General features: G+C 46.7%; 1 protein-coding gene across 4 annotated transcripts in view; it reads left to right on the forward strand.

Annotated features, from left to right (window-relative positions):
* LOC135916092 (uncharacterized) overlaps positions 1-26,640 on the forward strand; it is a 145,709-nt gene that overhangs the window by 87,393 nt on the left and 31,676 nt on the right. For 3 of the 4 annotated variants that reach the window (XM_070521311.1, XM_065449325.1, XM_065449323.1), the window contains 2 exons: positions 5,359-5,410; positions 26,332-26,432. In XM_070521311.1, coding sequence (XP_070377412.1) covers positions 5,359-5,410; positions 26,332-26,432 — 153 coding nt within the window. The remainder of the gene's footprint in view (positions 1-5,358; positions 5,411-26,331; positions 26,433-26,640) is intronic. The other variant, XM_065449324.1, reaches the window with a different exon arrangement.

Below are 26,640 nucleotides of genomic sequence, written 5' to 3' on the forward strand. Positions count from 1 at the left end.
AGCTTCGGTATATTTTTGGCGCTCCCAACGTCCACTCTGATGTCGCCAGGAAAAAGCTTCTTGGATGCGTTCAACTTCCCGGGGAAACATACACATCTTATATCGAGGACGTCCTCGCCCTTCATCGCCATGTTGACGCCACCATGACGGAATCTGATCGTGTTCATCATATTCTAAAGGCATTGCCCACGCCGCGTTCAACGCATTGACGATCAAGAATCCAAATATCGTTAACGATGTGATCGGGACTTGCCAACACCTGGACGCACTGAAAGCCATCCGTTTACAACCTGTTGCCGGTGACGCGCCTTCTTTGTCGGATACGGACCTACGTATGCTGATTCGCACTTTCATACGCAAAGAGCTCCAAGCGTGTGGCCTGCTCAGTCCTCCCCTGCCCCAGCCTCAGCCTTCGGTTCCTGGCCTGCGTGACATCATCAAAGAGGAGCTGTCCTCCATGACCTGCGCTGCAAGCTGTGGCCCTCCTTCGCCATCCACCACGTATGCTCAGGTAGCGGCTATGCAACCAGCGTTCGTTCGGACAGCGCCTCCTTCTCCTGCTCCTGCCCCCAACCTTCTGGCGACTCTACCACCCCGTCCGCCTGCCACAGCATATTACACTACCCGGCCTGCACCCCGACCCATTTGTTATTATTGCGGTATTTGCGGGCACACATCACGTTTTCGCCGGAGACGACAACAGGACGAACGCCATGGCTACGATATTTATGAGAGACCGATTGCTTCCTCCGAGTACTTACCAGTGCCGGCTCTCCCCACGCTCACTTTCACCACCTCCCGTAGCATCTCGCAACTACCGTCCAGGGCGCCGCCGCTCGCCCCCCCCCCCCCCCCCCCATCTCCGTCCCTCGACATCACCCCTGAAACCAGTCACCCACATTCCTGACTACCAATCGCAAAACTAGATGGTACAGTTTTTGGAGGGAAAGCCGCATGGCTCGCACAGACTGCAATTCCCCAAGCGTGCCCGGCCAATACTTTATTCGTGTGTGTTGAAGGTGTACCAGTCCTGGCATGGATTGATAGGGGAGCAGCTATTTCTATTATTCACGCTGGCTTGTGCTCTCGTGTACGCAAAGTTACTACACCTTACAGTGCAGTTCTTGGTGGCGCAAATAATGTTGTGATTCGGCCATCGATGAAATGCACCGTAAGAGTTTCGATCGACGGAATACGCCACCATATCCAGTTCACTGTGTTGACTTCCTGTGCTCACGTGCTTATACTAAGGTGGGACTTTCCTTCTTCAGCGTCTTCTTTCATCTTGTGCCATCAGCACCTCGTTAAGTTGACAGAGACCGACAATTCCGACGACATGCACGAACCGCGCCTTCGCTTACGAACTGCTGACGATTGTATGGTGCCACCTGGCCGCGAACAACTCCTTGTAGTTAACTCAGACATTACCGATGGCGGCGTTTTAGTTTTACCGTCAGCCTGTTGCTTATTCAGAGGGATTGCTCTGGCAGCCAGCCTTGTTCGCTTCACCAACGGCACGGCCACTGTGTCTGTCTCAACGCAACCACTGAGTCAGTCCTGCTTTCTAAAGGCGCCGTTCTCATGTGCGTCTTGGACACTCAGCCTTTCTCGGTGCTTACCTCCACTACTGCTGTTTCACAAACACTCACAGCTATATATATATATATATATATATATATATATATAGTCCCTACTTCTCTTCTTGCTAGTACCATCAGCTCCGATCTAACGCCATAGCAGACGGGGGAGCTCCCGACATTATTCCTCAAGCATAAAGACTCGACGTCCAGTCTCCTCTCCTGGGACAGACTTCTGCGACGGCTCATCGCATTCACACAGGTGGAACTTCTATTGTGCGCCGGCGGCCATCTCACATTTTTTCCCCTGGACGCCAGATCATCGACACCCACGTTGGCAACATGCTCAAACCTAGCATAATCCGCCCATCCTTAAGCCCTCGGTCGTCACCTCTCGTTTTGGTGCGTAAGAAAGACGCTCAGTGCGATAATGCGTAGACTACCGTGTCTTGAACAAAATACCTCGCAAAGATGTCTATTCACTGCACCGTATCGATGATTTGTTAGATTCATTACTAGGTGCGGAGTATTTCTCCAGCCTTCATCTATGCTCCGTAAACTGGCAGATCCCTATCCATGAAGCAGACAAGGAGAAAACCGCCTTTGCCACATGCGATGGACTTAACGAATTTACCATAATGCCTCTCGGCCTGTACAATGCTCCCACGACATTAAAAAATATTATGGGGTTTTACGTGCCAAAACCACTATCGGATTATGAGGCATGCCGTAGTAGAGGACTCCGGAAGTTTTGACCACTTGGGACTCTTTAACGTCCACCTAAATCTAAGTACACGGGTGCTATCGCCTTTCGCCTCCATCGAGATGCGGCCGCCGTGGCCGGGATTCAATCCCGCGATATTGTGCTCAGTAGCCCAACACCATAGCCACTGGGCAACCACGGCCGGTGCCTCCGCCATATTTGAGTGGATGATTTACGCCGTACTACGCGGCCTACAGTGGAAGGTTGCTTATGGTACCTTGACCACATCATCATATTTTCTTCGACCTTCCATCGGCACTTGTAGCGCCCTGACGAAGTTCTGACATGCCTCTCAGCTGCTGGCCTTTAGGTTAATACAAAAAAGTGCCACTTCGCTAGCAAAACCACTAAAGTGCACGGACACCTTGTCAGCAAGGATGGCCTTCAACCCGACCCCGACAAGATTACGGCTGTTATCAGCTTCTCCAGGCTCTAACGCGCCAAAGACTTGCGTATCTTCCTTGTTGCAGCATCGTATTTCCGGCGCTTCATACGTAACTTTTCCACCATTGTGGCGTCGCTCCATCAACTTCCTTCTTGAGCTCCCTACGTATCGTCGGACGAATGCCAAACTTCTTGTGACGCCCTGAAGCGTGCCCTCACCTCCGAACCTGTGCTTTGTAATTTTGACAATCGTCGCACCCACTCTTCTCCATACTGACGCCTGCGCACACGGTATCAGCTCTGTTCTTCTGAACCGTCACCAAATTATGAAGAACGCGTGGTAGCATACGCAAATCGCACGCTCACAGCTGCACAGAAAAATGATACGATTGCGGAGCAAGAGTGTCTCGCCGTTGTTTGGTCCATCCTAAAATTTTGGCCTTATCTGCATGACCGCCGCTTTACGGTCGTTACTGATCACCACGCCTTGTGCTGGTTGGCGACGCGAAAGAATTTAACGGGACGTGTCGGCCTTTGGATAGTTCGTTCACAAGAACACTACTTCGACGTCACCTACAAGTCTGGAATGAAACACCAGGATGCCGATGCTCTCTCTCGTCCCCTACCACCGTCTTCAAGCGCTGCTTACTTACGCCTTCCGTGAGGAAACCGCAGGGCGCATTGCCTGCATTCCCTTCTCTCGCAGCTCTCGACCGGCTCCCATCCAGCCATTCTCATACGTTTGCCTCTAGCAGACGTAATGAATCCTACTGCCACTCCCTTATGGACCGTATTCGCGGATCATCTCGAACACCCAGCGCTCAGCACCGTCAGCAGTTGAAGAACTTCAAGATCGAAAATTCGATATTATACCGGTACCTGTTTCATCCCGAAGGACACCCTTGGGTTCCTGTCGTTCCCCGATAACTTCGGGCCTAGATACTAGAGACCTTTCACGACGATCCCATTGCCGGCCACTTTGGTTTCCATAAAACCTATGAGCGAATTCGCAGCCGCTTCTCTTGGCTTGGACTTGCAACCAGCGTAGCGAAATACGTAGCTGCCTGTTCGCTCTGCCAACACCGCACACGATTGACCTCACTTCCGGCTGGACTGCTTCAACCTGTCTCGTGTCCTGAAGCTCGTTTCGCAGTTGTTGGTATCGACAAATATGTACCGCTACCCTTAACCACTGGCGGTAAACGATGGATCGTCACAGCTGAAGACCACTTGACACGGTACGCTGAAACAGCCGCACTATCTTTGGCATCCGCAGAGGTGGTTGTAGCGTGTTTCTTGGAAGCCACATTTTTACGGCACGGAGCCCACGTGTCCTTTTGATTGACCGTGGAAGGACCTTTCTCTCTAAACTTCTCGACGCTGTTCTCGATGCGTCCAATACCATCCATAAAACGACATCCAGTTACCACCCTCAAACTAATGGTCTCACAGAGCGCTTTCATCGCCTGCTGCCGACTTGATATCAATGTACATCAACCCTGACCACACCAATTGGGATTTCATTCTTCCATTCGTCAATTTCGCATACAACACGGCCGTCCAAGCCATTACGGTATACTCGCCCTTTTTCATTGTGTATGGTCGCCAACGTATCACGATCCTCGGCGTCTTTTTCTTCGGTGTCCCAGTGCCTGCGTCCACATCAGCGTGTGAGCAGTTCGTTTCGCGCATTGCCCGGTGTTTCCAACGTGTCCGCCTCAACACCAACGCCAGTCAACAAGACCGCAAAATGATGCATCTCACCATGTCGTTTTCTTCCACCCTGGAGACGAAGTGTTACTCTGGACCCCAGTTCGCTCTCCTGGATTGTGCGTGAAATATCAGTCCCGTTTTATTGAGCCCTACATTGCTTGGGACCAGACTTCGCCAGTGAACTAACGTCTCACTCCAGTTGTTCCGCCTTTGGAAGGCCGCTGCCGTGCCCCAAAGATTGTGCGTGTTTCGCGTCTAAAGGTTTTCATACGGCGTTTCTCGCAATAACCAGCGGCCAGGTTGGCCGCTTTCACGAGCGGGGGTAATTATTTGAGCATTATATAACCCCTTCATCGTCATCTGTATATGTTCATCATCATGGTCAGCGTCATCTTCTTCGGCCCGCGTGCTGCGAAATAAACCGTGGAGGCGTAACAGCTGTCTCGCAAAGTAGGTTTCTCGTCAAGTTCCTGTTTGGAGTATTATGAAAATGAAAATATGAAATCGATAATTTATTGTGTATATATATATATATATATATGTATATATATATATATATATATATATATATATATATATATATATATATATATATGACTGCGTGCTTGGGAGGTTACTTAAGATGCCCTACTACTTTGGAATTGCGATGTTGGATATGCACGAAATAATTACATCATATATATATATATATATATATATATATATATATATATATATATATATATATATATATATATATATATATATATAGTTTAAGCTCTAGATTTTATATTTTAATAATAGTGCTCCAAAGAGGGACATGATTAGAAACCTACAGGGCGAGTGAACATAAGCAAATGTTTCTGATACCCGATGCCGTAGACTCATCCTATCCCATGCTGCCTATGTGTTTCTTTTCACGCCTTTCTTCTTTTGTTACAGGGACTTTTTGATGACCTTAAAGGTAAAGCGCATGATATGTCGAGTATAAGCAGTGAGTACTTTTTCTCTGCTGAACTAATTAAGACCTACACTTAGAAAGAGGTGGCTTAAAATTCCTACATTTGACTGCTGTCAGAAACAAGCTGTTTATATGTATTTGGGGTTACTGGACCCTCAGATATCGATAAGTAATTAATTACTATTCTTATATCGATAAGTAAGTAATTCCAGTTTTACATGTTGTATTTGCTGTAAAATTTTAATTGCGAAGGAGTGTTTGCCTAACACCAGGCACTTTGCAGAGGCTAGTTAGATAAGTAAGCAGGTAAGTAGGTAGGCATGCAGGTTGGTAGGCAGTTAGGTAGGTGGGCGCGTATGTCGGTGAATGGGTGTGTGGGTAGGCAGGTAGATAGATACCTGGGTAAGCACGTACGCACGTACGTACGTACGTATGTAGGTATTTTGAAGTGTTTGCTCTCTTCGGACCTAAGAAAACATTGAGTGATGGGGTCAAGCCGTGATCTCCAAACACAATAGTCGTTTGCTCTAAACATATGTCCAAACTGATCTGTTTTTTTTTCTTTTTCGCGTAGAAATACTGTCTGCAACCTTGCGTGAGCATCATTTACAATAAACATGCACACAAACGCACGCACACACACGCACACAAAAGAATTCTGACCTTGCGAATAAGCAAAAACGGATAATTCCACGCATTGCCGCGATCAATACTATGTGATTCATTCTGGAGCCAGCTTAACATCCAGGCCACATTGTCATTCTTCAAAGTTTTAATCATCAACCAACATTTATGTGCACGTACAGCTATAGTGCACCCCCTTGACAATTGTAGTATCTTGTGGGAATAGACCGCACAGCAATTCAGTTCATTATTAGAAGCGAAGCTGCGAAATCAGCGAGTGTGCTATAGTTCACAAAGCTCCTTCGCACACAAGCATCGTCTGTTACATGGCTTTTTCTTTCTTTTTCTTCATTCCGAGCTTAGGCCGCTATAGGAAGGGGGTTATAGCGTTGCCATAAAGAAATCCTAATTTTTACACCACACTCACACCAGGACATATCGTTCTAAAAATCTGGAAGGGAATTCCACCTTTAGTTTTCTTTCGTCAAAAACGTCTTCCTGGACAGTTTCCTTTCGTCAAAGACAACGTCTTTCTGGGCGAATTGGGGGTTAAACTTTACCTGTTTCACCTATCGCCTGAGAGGAGTTGGAGTGTCGCGCTAGGTAGATGTTTGGTAGGCGGCTGCAGGAGGCAATTTTTAACAAACATTTCAGGGATAAGGGGTGCATCAGCCCGGTGAGCCACTGCCTGTTTTGCTACTGCTTTCGAATGCATAATGCAGATTTGTACACTAAGCCGAGATGTTTTGTTGCCCAAACGAAATCGGCGCACACGAGGATAAACAATTGAGATATTGCTTCACATTATGAAAGAATCATTAGTGACTTCACAGACACCTTTCGCTTCAAGCTGTATTCGTATAAGTATTACACAAATTATTCAATAGCTACTGCAAATAAAGAGGACACGTGCACTCTTTGGGACGCGGAAAGATGGAATGATTCTTGAAATCATAGGTATATGCGATATATAGGCTTTAATGCATTTAGAACAATTCTGCAAAACAGGACATCTGCGGTGCAGTATCGTCTTACACCATCACTGATAGATAAGATCTTCATGACCAATTACTGAGTGGGGGACATGCACCTTAAAATGCCTCGACGCCTTTCCTTTTCAACGAAAGACGCTCCGGGGGTAGGTGGGCCTTTGCTTCACCTGTTGCCGCTGGAGTCACCGCAACAGCAATCACCGTTCGTATTTCTGCCCGTGTAGGGTGGGGGCTACATTGAGTAGATTGACAACATTGAGTACAGCAAACTTTAGCACTCGCCTTTGCTATCCCATAGTCGCCCTGCATAATAATAGTAGCGAATGAATTATTCAATGGACACATCAGTGTGCACGGAATATAGTGACACCAGTCTTGGCGTCGGTCAGCCTCGTAACTAGGGTCAGCGATGGAGAATTTAGGGCTCTTAAAAAAGCAAGAAATTTTGAGAGATGCAATCGTTTTTTCCAGTCTTTTGTGGTCATTTCATAGAAAGCGTGAAAAACAAAGGCATCAGATCTAGGACACAGCAAATATTAGGTTACGCATTAATGCAATAATGTGAAAACAAGTGTGGAGTGCACCGCCGCTTCCAGCATGAAAATACAAAGTCCTTAAGTTACTGAAACTTCTTCTGGTGGTCTCACGGTGCCAAAGGCCACTTGCATGTACACGCCCTATGACCCTGATCTCGATTCAATTCTGCACTATACAAGACCACAGCTCGTGTGGTTTTCCCTGCATACCCCCACCAGACACACGCGAAATCTGATTGATCGGGAAATATGGCAGCTTGCGACAACGTCACGGTTTGATTAGCATGCGATTTAGTTGTTATTAACGCTTCATGGACGCAACTTCCACTTTCGGTGAGAAAAACAGTCTCACTTTTCACATCCGTAGACGCGCTATATTTCGACAACATTCTTCCTCGGCCGTGAAAATGCACAATTATTTGTAGTGATGCTGACCAACTGAAGCGTCGTACCATAGCTGTGCAGTAGGCAGCTACACAAAAACCGCTAAAAAGGAATACAGAAAATTCGAGTCGTTAGCTGAGTACTCCTTGAACCTGGTACAATGTGCATGCACGTGAGCCGAAAGGTTTTCAGTTATGCGAAGCACTTTTGAGCGTGTGTATCTTGGCATCAAAACAATGGCACGATAGTGTAGGAGTTCCATCTCAGCTTTCCCCATGGTCACACGAAACACACCTCCCATGCCATTGTACCTTCGGAAACATTTTTTTTCAGCAGCTGCTATCTATAAAAGAGCAGCTTCGCGTTGCTTACTGTCCTATTCTTAAAAGAAAAAAATCACTGCCCCTTCAAGTCCGTGAAGAGTTACACTGAGTGTTACACCATGCAAGTTAAACTTCGCGAGCAGTCCATATTGCAAATCTTTTGTTTCGCCATTCATTAATCTCAGATTCGCTTGTGAGCGCTTCGCGTGGTGAGCATGCTTTACGAGCGGTGCCATCTAAACTCAGCCTCTCTGGCGGGAAATTCGGGGTTGAACCTACGACGACGAGCCCATTTAGAAACCAATTCTCGCTGGCGCTCGCAGTAGGCACCTTCTTCCTCAGGAGTGCGCACTACTCCTGGTCTTCCCATAGCTGTAGCTGGGACGGAATGTGTGAACCACTAATCCAGAGCTCCGTATATTGGGCACAAGGCCTACCACAGAAGATGCGGGCGCTGCAATCAATGCAAGCGCTGCGAGCGTTTTGACGACTGGTTGGATTGGTTTGACGATTGACGATGAGGCCGGCACTTCTTGCTACCAGCAGCCACGCAGCCTTAGTATCACGTTTGAATCGATGGACACTAATCAGCGGAAACCGCATGCATAAAACTTTTTTTTTTACTTTCACGGCTGCGCCGAATTAACCGTCAATATATTCTGTGCCGGTCTGGCTCGATCACCTCTAATGCACCGTGTGACAACCGTGTAAGATTCATGTGTAAGACAGAATTCTCAAATAGAGGAAGGGGTCACTACAACCACTTTTCTCCAGTTGAGCTCTTCTTTTCCACTCCGCTAGGTAACGTGGCCCGTTTTTAGCGAAATCCGACAACGACGGCACAGGGTCCGCATAAACAGCTTCGCTGTAAACGCATTTGGTTGACTCAAATGGAGTTCACGTCTTGATAAGGCGAAGTAATCCAATATATTAATGAATACTTGGATTTTACGTGCCAATACCACGCTTTGGGTATAAGGAATGCTCTAGGGGGGGGGGGAGGAGGGGGGAGACCATCAGGGGATCTTTCACGTGTGCCCAATGCGCGGGACGCGGGCGTGTTTGCATTTCGCCCCCATCAAAATTAGGCCGCCGCGACCAGGATTCCATCCCGTGGCCTCGTGCTTAGCAGCGCAACACCATAGCCGCTAAGCCACCACGGTGGATAATTAATATTTGTCGAGGATGCTCTCGTGAAAGATGTAAATGTTGTGTAGCGAATGGTTATGTTGATAATATAGGCGGTTGTCCTTATATTGGTGAAAATTAAAACAGAAACAAGATTCAAAGGAAACCAAATCCAAATGACACATACCCAATGTGCATACAAGTCAGCTCTGTGGCACGCAGTTTTACTGAGCACAATCACTGCGATAATCCCTCACAGAATTCCCTTCTTTCCATTGATTCTTAATCTCGACGGAAAGTTTTGGGCCCTTACACATTAAATTGTCGCGCTGTCTAGCTGCACCACTGAACTGACGTTCATCAAGAGCAAAAAGTTTAAAGTCTCGCTTGTGAGAAATTATTTTACTTTATTAGATAATATTTCAGCCTCTCTTTGGCGTGATGATGCTTGGCTGAAGCAGAAACGACGCTAACCCTACATCCACGTGGTGATGCTGCCAATGTTCTCCTCACTTGCTTGACAAAAATTCTCAGATTTCGACAGACTTTTTTGAATGACGGAGTAAACTCCTTTGACAATGAACCAATGGCTGAATCTAGGTACTTATGAAAACAGATAGTGCATCAAATTGGCCCAAGTAGAAAAAGTTGGCGATTCATGACGTCGCCTTTAGTTAACGGTACGGAGGTTCGGAAAAAGCATTACGCAAAAAAATAACAGTAGCGCTGTGTTAACTTATGCATTAAATTTTGCTTTCTATCAGAATGGAGAAAGGAAGCATTCAAAGAATACTTTACGCAACCACTTGTTTATCCATGTTTTGCCATTGGTGATTATCTGTTTCGCTCGTGGGAAAACACGCCTCATCAACAATTTCAAAAACTAACGTTTCGCAATTTTAGGACAGTACGTGAGCGTCCCATCTACAATAGTACAAATGTGCGCAGCTTTCTTTGGATGTAGAGAATTCCTGAATCTACCATGAACATCATAGGGAATGAAGCTAGGTATGCAATTAGAATGGCTATATCTTTGCAAAAAGTTTAGATTCATGTCTTTCCGCGCACGCTAATCTAATTTTATTTTCATTTGTGCTTCCTAAGAAAACCTAAGCTATTTTCTCACCGTTTCTAAATTTTCAGGGGTCACAACGTACATTCTTTTCATATTTTTTTATGGCTTCATATTTCGTATCTGTAGCAGTCTGAGAACCGGTTAGAACCGGGTGTCTTCTGGGTCGTGATCTTGTAGCAATGCCTTTTACTCGAGTCGGCGCCTTTCTTATCTCCAACTATTTACAGCTGGTTGTTCTAGTTAATAATGCGGGAAGAACTTCGTTCTGACCAGTGACGAAAAGCGCATATGCGTGCAAAAAAGATTATCATATGTTAGCGCATCGCTAGGAAAATCGGTCTTGCATGTTTCATCTCCATCAGTCGGACGCCGCATCTGGGCATGCTTCATCTGCTTCTATCACCGCCTTTTTACGCTACTATCTTATGGTGGTGATGGCGTTGCAGCAGTCCGGATTAGCCTGGCATACATAGCCGGCATTTGTTCCGCCTGAGCAACGCGTTACAGTGTGTGTCATCAGGTTTGGAAGAGCACCGTGTCTCCAATGAAGGCAATCGGCAGTCGTTGCGCCTTCTTCCTGATTGCCGCAGGCCCTCCGGGAAAAACGACGTTTTCAAAAGTCGTGCGTGAGAGGGAATTTTTTTGCAGGCTGTCGACCATCGCTTTCCTCTCTGTATCGAAGTGCGAGCATATCCAAATGAAATGTTCCATGTCGGTGATATCACCAAAGAAGGTACAGAATGGGTATGGGCATCGTGCAGTCTTGAATAACCAAGCAGGGGTGTACGCGGAGAGCCTGTTCGGATGCGGTACAACAGCGTTGCTTCTCCCCGAGTAAGCCCTTAGGTCACGCAGGCTGGGTGTAGAGTCTGGTGGATCATCCGAAAGCGAATGCGGATTACGGTCTTAGGATTCTGAAAAGTCTTTGACTCTCTTATTTTGGGACGCGTCGGTGCCCGGTGTGCAAGAAGGTCAGCTTTTTCACTTCCTTCAATTTCTACGTGGGATCCATATAAATTTTACGTTAACTCTCTTGTTCATTAGAACTTTTGTCAGTAGGCTACCAGTGAAGGCCTTCTAAATTTCTCTCGAGGTAGGCTACAGTGTAATCGTTGCACCGATCATTTTGAGTACGTCTGCCGCATTACCTCACGTGCGGAATAAGAGCGTAGTTTTCGCAAGGCCGCGGTAATGGCGGCCCATTCTGCTGTTGCACATCATCTGATCACGCAGCGCAACCGTTTTACGTGTTCATGGTCACCAGTAGTGATTCATGGTAAACGTTTGAGCAACAATTAAACATCGCTTTTTCATTCCGTTAACAGCGTCTCATACAAAGTTTGTCGTCGACAACGGCGCCTAGGCTTGACTCCTCGGTCTAACGTGACTTCTTCGGCATGAGCTCTGCAATGTCCTCTATTAGGTTTTCTTTGTCAATTTCCAGACTAGGCGACATTGGCTTAGTAGAAGCAGCCTGTTTTCCACATAGTGCGCCACCTCCTGATCACCTTATATCATCATCATCGGCCTAGCTATGCCCACTGCAGGGCAAAGGCATTTCCCATGCTTCTGCAGCTAGCCCGATAATGTTCTAATTGGCGCCATGCTGTCCCTGCAAAGTTCCTAATCTCATTTGCCCACCTAACTTTCTCCTGCCCCCTGCTACGCTTCCCTTCTCTTGGAATCCAATTCATAACCCTCCATGACCATCGGTTATCTTGCCTCCACATTATATGCCCTACTCATGCCCATTTCTTTTTCTTGATTTAAACTAAGCTGCCATTAACTCGCTTTTGTTTCCTCACCCAATCAGCCCTTTTATTATCCCTTAACGTTGCACCCATCATTCTTCTTTCCACAGCTCGGTGCGTCGTCCTCAATTTAAGTAGAACCTTTTTCGTAAGCGTCCGGTTTCTCTCCCGTAAGTGAGTACTGGTAAGACACCGCAATTATACACATTTCTCTTGAGGGATAATGACAGCCTGCTGTTAATGATCACAAAATGCGTGCCAAACGCAACCCAGCCAATTCTTATTCTTCTGATTATTTCAGTCTCATGATCAGCCTCCGCGTTCACTACCCGCCCTAAGCAGATGTATTCCCTTACCACTACAAGTGCTTAGCTATCCATCGTGAACTGCTGTTGTCTTCCGAGACTGTTAAACAATACTATAGTTTTCTTTGGATTAGTTTTCGACCCGCCCTTCTGCTCTGCCTCGCCAGGTCAGTGAGCACGCATTGCAAATGGTCCCCTGAGTTACTAAGCAAGGCAATATCATCAACGAATCGGAAGTTAGTAAGATATTCTCCATTAACTCTTATCCCCAATTCTTGCCAATTCATGTCCCTGAATACCTCCTATAAACACGCTGTGACGAGCATTGGAGAGATCGTATCGCCCTGCTTGACGCCTTTCTTTATTGCCATTTTGTTGCTTTCTTTATGGAGTACTAAGGTGGCTGTGGAGCCGGTATATATATCTTTCAGTATTTTACATATGGTTCGTAGACACTGTGATTACGTAATGCCTCGTGACTACAGAGGTTTCGACAGAATCAAACGCTTTCTCGTAATCAATCAAAGCTATATATAAGGTTTGGTTATATTCCGCACATTTCTCTGTTACCTGATTCGTAGTGTGAAAATGGACTATTGTTGAGTAGCCTTTACGGAATCCTGCCTGGTCATTTGCTTGACAGAAATCTAAGGTGTTCTGATTTTATTTGCGATTACCTTAGTAAATACTTTGTCGGCAACGGACAATGCGCTGATTGGTCTATAACTTTTCAAGTCTTTGACGTACCCTTTCTATTTGGATTAAGATTATGTTGGCGTTCTTCCAAGATTTCGGTACGCTCGAGAACATGAGGCATTACGTATACAGGGTGGCCAGTTTTTCTGGAACAGTCTGTCCACCATCCTTCAACAAGTATGCTGTTACCTGATCCTCCCCAGCTGCCTTCCCGCTTTGCATAGCTCCCAAGGCTTTTTTTTACTTCTTCCGGCTTTAGTTGTGGTATGTCCGATTCCTCTAGACTATTCTCTCTTTCATTATTGTCGTGGGTGCCACTAGTAGTGTATAAATCTATGTAGAACTCCTCAGTCACTTGAACTATCTCATCCATATTGGTTATGATATTGCCTGCGTTCTCTCTTAACGCGTACATCTGATTCTTCCCCAATCTTAGGTTCTTCTCCACTGCTTTAGGCTTCCTCAGTTCCTGAGAGCATGCTCAATTCTATCCATATTATATTTGCTTACGTACGCTGTCTCACCCTTGTTAGTTAACTTAGAAAGTTCTGCCAGTTCTATTCTAGCTGTAGGGTTAGAGGCTTTCATACATTGGCATTTCTTAATCAGATCTTTCGTATCCTGCGATATCTTACCGGTATCCTGTCTAACGAAGTTACCACCGACTTCTATTTCAGATCCCTAATGATGCCCATAATACTGCCGTTCATTGCTTCCACATTAAGGTCCTCTTCCTGAGTTAAAGCCGAATACCTCTTCTGTAGCATGATCTGCAATTCCTCTATTTTCCCTCTTATCGCTAACTCAGTGATCGGCTTCTAATGTACAGTTTCTTCCGCTCCTTCCTCAAGTCTAGGCTAATTCGTGTTCTTACCATCCTTTGGTGACTGCAGCGCACCTTGCCAAGCACGTCCATATCTTGTATGGTGCCAGGTTTAGCGCAGAGTAGGAAGTCTTGTTCATTTCTACTGTCGCCATTCGGCCTCTTACACGTCCGCTTTCGGCTAACACACTGGCGGAAAAAGGTATTCATTATCCACACAGTATTCTGTTCTGCAAACTTAACTAATAACTCTCCCCTGCTATTCCTAGAACCTATGCCATATTCTCCTACTGACTCGTCTGCGGTCTGCTTCTTGCCTACCCTAGCATTGAAATTGCCCATAAATATAGTGTATCTTGTTTGTACTTTACCAATCGCCGATTCCATGTCTTCATAGAAGCTTTCAACTTCCTGGTCATCATGACTGGATATAGGGGCGCTGGCCCGTAGCACCTTCAATTTGTACCTCTTATTAAGTTTAACAAGACCTGCCAGCCGCTCCATAATGCTATAGAATTCCTGTATGTTACCAGCTATATCCTTATTAATCAAGAGTCTGACACCTAGTTCTCGTGTCTCCGCTAAGCCCCGGTAGCGCAGAACGTGCCCGCTTTTTAGCACTGTATATGCTTCTTTTGTCCTCCTAACCTTCCTGAGCCCTATTATCTCCCATTTAGTGCCCGCTAGTTCCATCAATAGCACTGCTAGACTCGCCTCACTAGGTAACGTTCTAGCGTTAAACGTTCCCAGGTTCAGATACCAATGGCGGCCTGGCCGGACCCAGAGATTCTTAGAATCCTCTGCTGCGTCACAGGTCTGACGTCGCCATGGTCATTTGCTTCGCAGATGCTGGGGACTGAGGTCCGGGTTTTTATCGTTGTTACCACCTTATGTACCTGTGTTCAATTATCGCGGACATTTCGGGGCTTTCAAAGCGAAGCTTTCTTTGTCCACCATTCCATAGTTCTGCCTTGGTTGGTTGGTTGCGGTTAAGGTTCTGATTTGCTCGGGGGTAGATTCACATTTACTATAAAATTACTGAAAAGTGTCCCGGGGCAAAATTTAACCTGGATCAACCTCCGCAGCACCTCAAGGCTGCAGCAATTAGGCCGCATACTCTTTATTTCTTCATTGCCTTCTTGGTACAAATAAAACTTTACAGTCAGATATCATTCGCACAAATGGACGACATTCCATCATAGTTAAGGTTGATCAGTATTACCAGCTCTTAAAATTTGCGGAGTTGTTCAACAAAGGCAACCAATCATGTGTCTTCTTGTGGAAGCTATATACTTCTATACATAACATTTTCAATAAAGTAGTTGATTGAGGTTCTAGTCTCTACATCTGCTGATGTACCGCCATCCTTGCATACCAAGCGCCGTGCGTAAGCATTACCAAAATCTTATAGGGTTCATGGTTCTCATTTTCTAAATCATGAAATTTTATGCCATAAAGTGTGGGGTAATTTTTTTTAATGTTCGCTGGAAGATACGCTTAATTGTTCCCTCCTTGCAACACACTCGGCAATCGGTCGATAGAACTAACAATTATATTTCGCTAACCATAAATTCAGGAAAATATTTGCGTTTGTAAATGAAATAAAACAAGTTCGTTTATATTCAGACAGGCATTGTTATTACCCTTTATAGAACGTCTTTATGTCCTCCTGTATAGTACTACGGTATATGAACTGGAGCTGGCGACATCGTTCTCAATAGGTCCTGATAGTTTTTCTTGACACTATGATAAGGTCTTCAATGTAGAAACAGACTTTCTTTATGCGAGAAGCTTTCACCACTTCTTTTCAACAACCCCTTATGCAAACATGGCCAGCAGTTCTCGACGACAGGACAAATTCCGGAACCTCCCGAACACCTTTAACGTGTATACCCGTCCAAAAAACTTTAAACTTTTTTTTATCTGGGTAAAATAATCCGGTTAGTTTGTAGGGGAAACAAATATCATAAACCTAATCCACCATATCTCACGGGTCCAATACAGTGATACATATCCTAAATGGACATGTGTCAAGCGGCGGGAGTTACATATCGTTCAAACGCCAATATACGTTGTGACAATCGCAGCGTGTTTATGGGGAGTATGATTTGCCTACTATGTCACGTACCTACAACGGTGTATCAACCAAAAAGAGTGTCAAGCATTACTGATGAGGTTAATTATTTTGCTTATATTCCGAGGGTAACTGATTTTAATACAATGGTACACATCCAAAACGGCGGATTGCCCAAGAAGCGGGTTCTACAAATACACAAGCCAGCAACGGGGTATAGACGAATATGCGGACGGTACTTGTCTGACTAAAGCCAACTTGCCCTTTCAAATAATTGCCGAGTTTTGAAGATGAATACAATATTTAAAATGTAGCACATGCCCGCAAAGAGGGAGTGGCAATTATTCGGCCGGGAACAAAATTAATAATTACTGAAGAAACACAAGTGTATGTATAAGATTTCTCGCGCTGGATATAAACGGGTACACGAAAGCACATACGCACGCCATTGACCCATGAATGAAATAGTTGGCATTTATTTACACGCTTCCAAGAAACTTTAGAGAGAGTCGAACATGCACACTCTGAAGTGCTCTTTTCCAATATGTATGACCTGAATATAGCCGACTCATCTTTCTACGAGCAATCGAAGCTCATCCTTACATGCTCTCCGAAGTCATGTCTAACTAAGGCACCACTGCTAAGCTTAGTCCTTAGTCGCACGTACTACGCGCCACCTGCCTGACTGCACAGGTGGCGCTAATGAAACATACTCGCCGACAATGCCGCGGCTACGGGCTCTTTACTAGGTAGGTGACTGAGCTCTTTCCTTCTAAATTTCTTTTATGTGATTTCTATGGCAATTATATGAGCACTCCAGGCGCATTTCTGCCTTCGGCGTCGCCCTCGCCTGAGGTTCAGTTTGAGGGAAAGCTTCTAACGGAGAGCCGACGAGACGTTCATTTCAGGGATCGACAGTCGTTTGTGCGCAGGCGCGAGTAAGAGCGGGTGCGAGAAAGAAAATCCGGAGGCTCGTGCTCCTTGAATATATGACTGTCTAGGTACAATAGAGGAGGTTTCTTAGCGCGTTTCGTAGGCATTTGTCCCTAGGCATGCCGACATTGGGGAGTGCGGTCGAGTTTGTATGCACTGGGAGGCTGGCTGCCGGCGCGGTAAAGTAGGTGAAGCAGCCGGATCGTATCTTTCTCGTGCCTTACGGCGATGCAAATAACATCACAGATCTTTCTGTGGGAGGAGGAGCGACCGTAGTAGAGCCCTGGGCGCATATACTGAAAATCTAGAAGCCAGAGCGCCTTAGCAACTGCGGTTGAACGCAAGTGGCTGAAGGCCGCGGTGACGATGACGGACCCAGCACGACCGCTGCAGGCGCGAGAAAGTTGTCTTACGTACCTTCACATGCAAAGTTCTGACTGGTGTTGCAGAAGTCGCGGCACGCGGAAGTGCTGGACTTAGCGTCCCAAGTTGGCGACTAAACATAATTATATTTATTCAATCGTGTTTTTTACTAATTGGAACAGTGTGTCATTATTTCGCATTATTTTGGAGCCTCCAGGACACCAAAGCGGGACACCAAATCTATAACCCGGAGTGGTCCGTGGGTTGAGGCTCGCCGGGACCTGCGCGTGCCAGGGATGTAAGAGATCGGCAGTCGGCTATCACGGATAGCCAATATTTTATTCGAACACACCCTCGCACGCTTCGGCCTCTGCGGCCTCAACCCACGGGCCGCCCTGCTTCCAGCTTTTATCACCCCGCAACCCCTTGGGTGCCCTGAAATCCTGCACCACCTGCTTTACTATAACCTGAGATGCTCTCCTGAGACTTCGGTTTGCCGGTTATATGCGCCCTCCTGGAACAGTGCTTGTAAAACATTCAATCTATTCTCACGAGGACAAAAATTGGAGGGCGATTAAGCTTCGCCCAAGAGTGGAACGCGACAGCGTTCCCGTCGACCCGCCAAGGGGTGTAAGACAATGCGCTACGGCGCAGCGATCACTTACGAGGCGCCCCGCATCAGACTGCACCGACCAATCACGCGGTGAGCGCCGAGCAACGCAGCGTTCGGCGCGGCAACAAAACCTGCTTCTGAGCAAGCGGAACGAATAAAAGAACTCGGTGTCTCGCAGGGAGAAACGATCTACGCGAGCCAAACATCGTGAACAGCACAGACAGCCGGGTGGCGACGCGCCTCCGCACCGGTACCCGCGCGGCCGCGAGAAGCGGGCGAGTGGCGCACCAGCTGTCGGGGCAGCGCCGTACATTGCGAGGAGGATGTCTTTTCTGTTTGCCGCAAGGAGGCTCTGTGCGTGCAGCAAGCGCAGAAGAAATGTAGCGGAAACGTGCGTCGCTACGCGTTTAACGGCGACTTCTGTAATTTACATGCTCATAATTGCCGCTATACACCGCAGTATTACATTCTGTGGCACGTACCTAAGGCAATACCGCATTCACTAGAGACGCTTTTGTCGCGCTTTGAACTATTGAACTCATACCTGAATGGTGGCGTCTCCGTCTCACACCCTAGAGACCCTGGTTTGATTCCCACCCTGCCCATCTTGCAAGTTGTTGTTTTTTTATTTATAAATTGCCTTCCGGGATTTTTCGCTCGCGGCCAACGCCGCCGACACCGACGCCGACGACACCGGCTTTTCTGCGACACGAGCTCCTTAATGCTGTCTCATTAAAAACCGACCCGCGACTTATACAACACCAGTCAGAACCTTGACCCTTCAGAAACAACGATCACCAGATGGGGCGCCCGTAATCACTGGCTCACCGCGCGGACAGCCAGCGGCGGAAAGTAAACTCGACCGCACTCCGCAATGGCGGCATGTCTAGCGGCGAAACGCATACACGTTCGCTAAAGAAAGCTTTGTAGTGCCTAAGGCAGAGTCATATATTCGAGGAGCAAAAGCCCCCTAATTTTCCCTCTCGCGCCCGTTCTTACTCGCGCCTGCGCACAAATGACTGGTGATACCTCAAATGAACGTCTCGTGGGGGAGGCGGCGAACGCGGTTTAATGTCGCGTGTGCGAGCGAGGAACGCGGCCCGGACGCGTTCCTTCTCCTGTGGCGCTCGAGGCAAGGGGAGTCAAGCAAGAGAGCAAGGGCGTTCTCCGGCGGCTACCAGGGTGTCTCGATGTGCTCCTGGCGCACCTCTCCGTACAGAGAGGAGATATCGCGGCGTCTCCCTCACGGGTTGCAGAATCAAGCGTCTTTACATTCTTTTGATCACTATCATCATCTGCAATGGTGTTTGGCACGCGACTCTTTGAAGTCGCTGCAGACGCCTTTGGCGGACCCGGTAGGGACGCGTTGACGGCGCTCGTGTCTCTTGAAAGCGGTCTGCGACGTCGCTAAAGTGCGCGCCCGCGCGGGCCTCATCTTCAAAGCAGTCTGCGATGCTTGCCGAGTCCACGTAGTGCAGGTTGCTTCGTATGCGCTGTGCTTTCAACGTTTCGTTCGCGTTGAAGCGAGCGATGCACGGAGGTCAGTTGGCTCGCGGCTGCTGCCGCGGTTCCTACATACTGCGTTTTCACAGAGAGTTTCGGCGGTCAGGCATCGAGATGTGTACATGTTTAGCTGTGCTCACATGACACCATGCTAGTTAATTTGGTTAAAAGGTGTTGACGGGCTAGTTGGTTCCAATTCATAATAAAAAGGGTAAGCGCCACTGAACAAAGACGTAGCAAGAAGCGGACACCGAAAGACAGCGCTGTCTCTGTGTGTGCTTCTTTCTACGTCTTCGTTGAGTCACGCCTACATATTCTATCATTGTTAATTTAGCTAGTAAGTGAATTATTACAAGTTCATACAGTCGATAAACTACTATCCTTAGTTCGTACAGCTGTCTACTAATTTGCTATCGCAATCGGTGCATCGCTTTCGGGCGGAACTACGATTTTTTTTTCACGATGGCTACCGAGTCACCGTATCGAGCCCATATATACAGCCAGACCAAAGTTGCTACTTTACGATAACAACCACAAGTACTGGATACTATGTTCTACAGATGGGAACCTCAGTAATTTAACACTAACCCAAGCGACTTTGTTGCCTCACTGCTTATGAGCAGAATTCTCGGAAAACAATGCGCAGTTAAAATCTGAGGAGGTTAAAAATATATTTAAATATCTGGCAGCTCCTGAAAGCGTCCAATAGCGACATGTAACCTAGCGACTGCTCTCGACACTGGAAGGTGCGAACAGGTAAGTATTTACCGCATTGTTACCAAGGCGCTGGCTCCACAGGTGCCTTGCATGCCTCACAGACGCATCGTAGGCGCGCATTTTCCCTGCCACTTAAACGTATGCCTCTATCAGGGAGAAAAAAATGTCCTCATCAAAATTACGCCGCAATGAGCCACGGCATTAATTTTGTGTTACGATTGGTACTTTAACTTCGAAAACAAATCCTGTATGAGCTCCTGACCTGGGGCGCAGTATGACAAGTTACTACAGATTTTGATAGTCGTTTCTGCTTTTACGTGTCAATGAAATGTAACATCATAGTTCGGCAATACATTTCAAGCTACACGTCTGTGCAGTCACCAATATGTCATATAAGCTTCACTGAGCTTGGCTGGCAGCCTGCGGCAGCAGCACACGTACATACATGTTCTCATAACGCGGAACATCAGCTTTGGCATCGGTTTGCGCAGACTCGGTAGACGTGAAAATAAGAACGGTTTATTTGAGAACACTGATGTTCCAACGGAATTGAAGAGCGATTTCTCTTTTTTTAGATTTGTTTATTCGCGCTCACAAACGGAGATGGCGTCGTGTAGATGGAGTCAGCCGGTGCTCTTGATCTAACCTTTGGTGGAAAGGAGCAGTCTGGGCGAAGGCGCTTAGTGCAGGCTAAAGTATGCGTCTTTGAACTAGCATGCAGCGGTAGCGTAGAGGTAGAACACCCGCCTCGCGTGCAAAGAGGTCCGTGGTTCGAATCCCGGTGCCGGCAATTTTTCACCGGATTACAAAAAAAAAATCCGCGTGTTGATAAAATTGCACAAACAGGCCTGGAGTGTGGCCTGATCCCGGTGGCCAGAACCGGTACCGCACTCCCTCACCAGAGCAGGATTGGCCACCCTGGTGCAGTATTTGGCCACAACCTCCTATATGAACACAACAATCAAACCCCGGCCCTCAGTCCCCAGCAGCGGCGAAGCAACTGACCACGACGGCGGTCAGACCTGCGACGCAGCAGAGGGTGCTAAGAATCACTGGCTCCGGACAGGCCGCCATTGGAATATGAACCTGGCAAGGTTTAACGCTAGAACTTTATCTAGCGAGGCGAGTCTAGCAGTGCTATTGGAGGAATTAGAAGGCAGTAAATGGGATATAATAGGGCTTAGTGAAGTTAGGAGGCCAAAAGAAAGCATATACAGTGCTAAAAAGCGGGCACGTCCTGTGCTGCCGGGGCTTAGCGGAGAGAAGAGAACTAGGAGTCAGAATCCTGAGTAATAAGAATATAGCTGGTACCATACAGGAATTCTATAGCATTAACGAGAGGGTGGCAGGTCTTGTTGTGAAACTTAAATAAGGTACAAAATGAAGCTTGTACAGGTCTACGCCCCTACATCCAGTCATGATGACCAGGAAGTCGAAAGCTTCTATGAAGACGTGGAATCGGCGATGGGTAGAGTGAAAACTAAATACACTATACTAATGGGTGACTTTAATACCAAGGTAGGCAAAAAGCAGGCTGGAGACAAGGCAGTGGGGGAATATGGCATAGGCACTAGGAATATCAGGGGGGAGTTATTAGTAGAGTTTGCGGAACAGAATAATAGGAGGATAATGAATACCTTCTTCCGCAAGCGGGATAGCTGAAAGTGGACGTGGAGGAGCCCGAACGGCGAGACTAGAAATGAAATAGACTTCATACTCTGCGCTTACGCCGGCATCATACAAGATGTGGACGTGCTCGGCAAGGTGCGCTGCAGTCACCACAGGATAGTAAGAACTTGAATTAGCCTAGACCTGAGGAGGGAACGGAAGAAACTGATACATAAGAAGCCGATTAATGAGTTAGCGGTAAGAGGGAAAATAGAGGAATTCCAGATCAAGCTACAGAACAGGTATTCGGTTTTAACTCAGGAAGAGGACCTTAGCGTTGAAGCAATGAACGACAATCTTGTGGGCATCATTAAGGAGTGTGCAATGGAAGTCGTTGGCAACTCCCTTAGGCAGGATACCAGCAAACTATCGCAGGAGACGAAAGATCTGATCAAGAAACGCCAATGTATGAAAATCTCTAACCCTACAGCTAGAATAGAACTGGCAGAACTTTCGAAGTTAATCAACAAGCGTAAGACAGCTGACATAAGGAAGTATAATATGGATAGAATTGAACATGCTCTCAGGAGTGGAGGAAGCCTAAAAACAGTGAAGAAGAAACTAGGAATTGGCAAGAATCAGATGTATGCGTTAAGAGACAAAGCCGGCAATATCATTACTAATATGGATCAGATAGTTCTAGTGGCTGAGGAGTTCTATAAAGATTTATACAGTACCAGTGGCACCCACGACGATAATGGAAGAGAAAAGAGTCTAGAGGAATCCGAAATCCCAAAGGTAACGCCGCAAGAAGTAAAGAAAGCCTTGGGAGATATGCAAAGGGGGAAGGCAGCTGGGGAGGATCAGGTAACAGCAGATTTGTTGAAGGATGGTGGACAGATTGTTCTAGAGAAACTGGCCACCCTGTATACGCAATGCCTCATGTCCTCGAGCGTACCGGAATCTTGGAGGAACGCTAACATAACCCTAATCCATAAGAAAGGGGACGCCAAAGACTTGAAAAATTGTAGACCGATCAGCTTACTGTGAGTTGCCTACAAACTATTTACTAAGGTGATCGCAAATAGAATCAGGAACACCTTAGACTTCTGTCAAGCAAAGGACCAGGCAGGATTCCGTAAAGCCTAGTCATCAATAGATCATATTTACACTATCAATCAGGCGATAGAGAAATGTGCGGAATATAACCGACCCTTATATATAGCTTTCATTGATTACGAGAAAGCGTTTGATTCTGTCGAAACCTCAGCAGTCATGGAGGCATTACGGAATCAGGGTTTAGACGAGCCGTATGTAAAAATACTGGAATATATCTATACGGCTCCACAGCCGCCGTAGTCCTCCACAAAGAAAGCAACAAAATCCCAATAAAGGAAGGCGTCAGGCAGGGAGATACGACCTCTCCAATGCTACTCACAGCATGTTTACAGGAGGTATTCAGAGACCTGGAGTGGGAAGAATTGGGGATAAAAGTTGATGGAGAATACCTTAGCAACTTGCGATTCGCTGATGATATCGCCTTGCTTAGTAACTCAGGGGACCAATTGCAATGCATGCTCACTGACCTGGAGAGACAAAGCTGACGAGTGGGTCTAAAAATTATTCTGCAGAAAACTAAAATGATGCTTAACAGTCTCGGAATAGAACAGCAATTTACAATAGGCAGCGAGGCACTGGAAGTCGTAAGGGAATACATCTACTTAGGGCAGGTAGTGATGGCGGATCCGGATAGTGAGACGGAAATAACCAGAAGAATAAGAATGGGCTGGGTTGCGTTTGGCAGGCATTCTCAGATCATGAACAGCAGGTTGTCATTATCCCTCAAGAGAAAAGTATATAATAGCTGTGTCTTACCAGTACTCACCTAAGGGGCAGAAACCTGGAGGCTTACGAAAAGGGTTCTACTCAAATGGAGGACGACGAAACGAGCTATGGAAAGAAGAATGATAGGTGTAATGTTAAGGAATAAGAAAAGAGCAGATTGGGTGAGGGAACAAACGCGAGTTAATGACATCTTAGTTGAAATCAAGAAAAAGAAATGGGCATGGGCAGGACATGTAATGAGGAGGGAAGATAACCGATGGTCATTAAGGGTTGCGGAGTTGATCCCAAGGGAACGGAAGCGTAGCAGGGGGCGGCAGGAAGTTAGGTGGGCGGATGAGATTAAGAAGTTTGCAGGGGCGGCATGGCCACAATTAGTACATGACCGGGGTTGTTGGAGAAGTATGGGAGAGGCCTTTGCCCTGCAGTGGGCGTAACCGGGCTGATGATGATGATGATTTGAACTTCACAAGCTTTGTAATATCAATTTCGTTACGCTTCGTAAACAAGAAGCCCCGAAATCACCTCAGCTTTTTATTGGTGTGATTATTTCAATCATCGGCAGCATTCCTTGTGTCGCTTCGAACGCGCGAGAACAACTGCTAGGTTTGTTATTTCGGATAAACTGAACAACATTGCGACGCCTTGCGGTCATTGGTGGCGTCATGAATTCTAAGCAAACATAAACCCTTTAAAGGAAGACGTCACGGATACACACATAAAATGCGCACCTGACGTGCACGTACCCGCCGTGGTTGCTCAGTGGCTATGGTGTTAGGCTGCTGGCACGAGGTCGCGGGATCGAATCCTGGCCACGGCGGCCGCATTTCGATGGGGGCGAAATGCGAAAACACCCGTGTACTTAGATTTAGGTGCACGTTAAAGAACCCCAGGTGGTCGAAATTTCCGGAGTCCCCCACTACGGCGTGCCTCATAATCAGAAAGTGGTTTTGGCACGTAAAACCCCATATATTATCATTATTGACGTGCACGTAAAGTAAACATGCACTGCGCCTGCGCAATAATCCGGGGCGTGCTTATTGCGCGCGCTGCCAACGCGTGCAGTTATGCAATTGCAAAGGCGTGAATAAAAAAATAAAAAAGAATACTAAAAATTTACGCGTTTTCTTCATTTCCGTATGTGGATAACAACATAGGTGAGCAAACAATTGACAACAAAATGAAAAGAAACAAACAAAAGTTATCTGCAGTGTTATCAGAATGCATGCAAAAAAGAGCAGGTCGCACACCATCATTGCAAACTGCGACACTGTGCTGTGCGGTGGCAGTATGCAGTGACAGTGACCGGCTGTGATTGTATGTCTACGCTTCTTTCTTTCTTTATCTCTACTTTGTTATCACTTTACCTCCCCCTCATCTCTCTCCCCAGGGCAGGGTAGGAAAGCGGATCTTCCCTCTGGTTAACCTCCCTGCCTTTCCCCTTTCCTCTGTCTTTCTCGCTCTCTGAGACACGACATAGACATTTGTAACTTCAAACTATCACGTTAATTAGGACAGTAGACTAGTGTGCCCCAGTAAAAACTATACAAGGAATTCATTGTTCTACAGCGCCTACTCCTTACGGACTGTAACCGGCGCGGTAAACACAAAACACGCGTAGTTTCCAGTACACAGTTGGGAACCCCAGAGAGACCCAGCGCATTCGAAGGCCGTAGCAGAAATGCTTTGATTGCCCCAGCATCACAGCATTGCAGCCAGCACCTCACTCAGTGGCACCCAAGCGCGACTGGTTTCTCACTGCTAGGTACTGGAAGAAGCTGGCATATGAGACGCTCGCGAAGGCTTTCTTTGCCAAGTATTTCGTACGCGAATCCAGATGTGCAAGAGTCGGTGCCGCCAGACTTACAAACTACATCAAATGGTTGTTTTCATGCAACCAATCGACATCCAGAGAACTTCGTGCTGGTCTGCCTCTCGTGCAGGCGAAGGTTAGAGCGCGCTGCTTCAATGGGCACCGATATACGCAAACACTGCGCTGCTAGAGTTTATCATATTTACGGGGTGTCCACCGTCAGTGAGAGGCGCATCAAGGACACACATTTAAGCTTCACACCTGTTTACGAAAGTTCCAAGCTTCACCGGAAGACGCAGACAACCTTTGGGTAAAACCGGCGCGCACAATCGCTGCTGGCCTTCGGGTCTGTTTTCTCTGAAGTTTGCCTACGTATTTTGGCACTCCTTGCTAGTTTCTTAAATATGAATACAAACCAAATCGCACAACTTGCGATATCTGGTATCTCCATCGCGGTCACCCCGGAACTGAAAGCTGTCTTGGGTATTGAGGCAAATGGGTATTGAATCAAAACAAAGGCGTGAATCAAGTTTTCTATTTTATACGCCAGACTTCTGGTGGTTTCACCCGTATCCGACTTACCCATTTATGCAGATCTATGTTTACATCTTGGACTGAACATCATTTATCTATAACCACACTCCAATATTCAAAATAAATCTGCTTCGCAAACAATGTAGTGACAAGGGTGAAACGGGGCAAGGAAAACCAATATTTTCTCTGCCTCAACGAGTGCGCCCTCGTTACTTACTTGAAGTTTCATTTCAGCTGCAGAATTGCTCAATTAGACAAGTAATGTTCTTTCTATGAAGCACTGCAACATCTCATGATGAATCGTGTTTTTTTTTCAGATGTCACAAAATGGCACTACAAGATTACTCCCTCTTCGAATATTATTACTTCAATCCATGTATACGATAATCTGGCAACGGCATTCCCAGATAATGGCCTCGTAAATATGAAATTCCTCACTGCATGTTCCCAATTATGTGCCTGGAGAATTTTTGTGCAGATATTTCGACACCTTTGCCTAATTCACTAGGATTTTAAACCATACAAGCGCCTGCATTCATTTTCTTCTTAGTGTGCGCTGCCAAAGATTTCCCAAAACACTGTTGACACACAACAATAGAGGGTCACACTAACAGCCCCCCCCCCAA

The sequence above is a fragment of the Dermacentor albipictus genome, chromosome 7, assembly GCF_038994185.2.
Source record: "Dermacentor albipictus isolate Rhodes 1998 colony chromosome 7, USDA_Dalb.pri_finalv2, whole genome shotgun sequence".
Lineage (NCBI taxonomy): Eukaryota > Metazoa > Arthropoda > Arachnida > Ixodida > Ixodidae > Dermacentor > Dermacentor albipictus.